Below are 493 nucleotides of genomic sequence, written 5' to 3'. Positions count from 1 at the left end.
TCTTTGATAGTAACACACAAGGAGCCCAGACACAAAGACAAAGTGCAGCATCAGTGGGTATGCACTCCAGGTTGTATGGTCCATTGTAAGAGATTTTATAGATTTTTCATATGTATTACTAAGCAGTATGTGCTATTTGAAGAGTTTTTAAGATATTGTAAACTCATTCTTTTGATTTTATGAAAAAGGCTACCATACAATCCTTGAAATTATAATGAAATTCTTTCTGGAACTTTACAGGCATTGGATTTGTTAGACAAACTTTTAACATTAGACCCAGCCAAAAGAATAGATTCCTCAACAGCACTTGACCATGATTTCTTCTGGACTGATCCCATGCCCTGTGATTTGTCCAAGATGTTGTCACAACACACACAGGTAAGGCCTCTTTGTGATTTGTGCTGTGGTCATTTTGTTGATTGTAGTGTAGGTAAAGGTAAATACAGGGAGGAAAAGGAAAGAAAAAAAAAGGGAGGGAAGGGTTTGGCCATTA

The 493-nt window shown here is 36.9% G+C and overlaps 1 protein-coding gene across 1 annotated transcript in view; it reads left to right on the top strand.

Annotated features, from left to right (window-relative positions):
* LOC119585396 (cyclin-dependent kinase 9-like) overlaps window positions 1-493 on the top strand; it is a 22,342-nt gene that overhangs the window by 21,605 nt on the left and 244 nt on the right. The window contains exon 8 of the mRNA XM_037934059.1: window positions 241-378. Within this exon, the coding sequence (XP_037789987.1) occupies window positions 241-378 (138 nt within the window). The remainder of the gene's footprint in view (window positions 1-240; window positions 379-493) is intronic.

Source organism: Penaeus monodon, chromosome 19 (assembly GCF_015228065.2).
Source record: "Penaeus monodon isolate SGIC_2016 chromosome 19, NSTDA_Pmon_1, whole genome shotgun sequence".
Taxonomy (NCBI): Eukaryota; Metazoa; Arthropoda; class Malacostraca; order Decapoda; family Penaeidae; genus Penaeus; species Penaeus monodon.
Note: the sequence above shows the minus strand (reverse complement) of the source record. Positions and strands in the feature narration are given on the sequence as shown.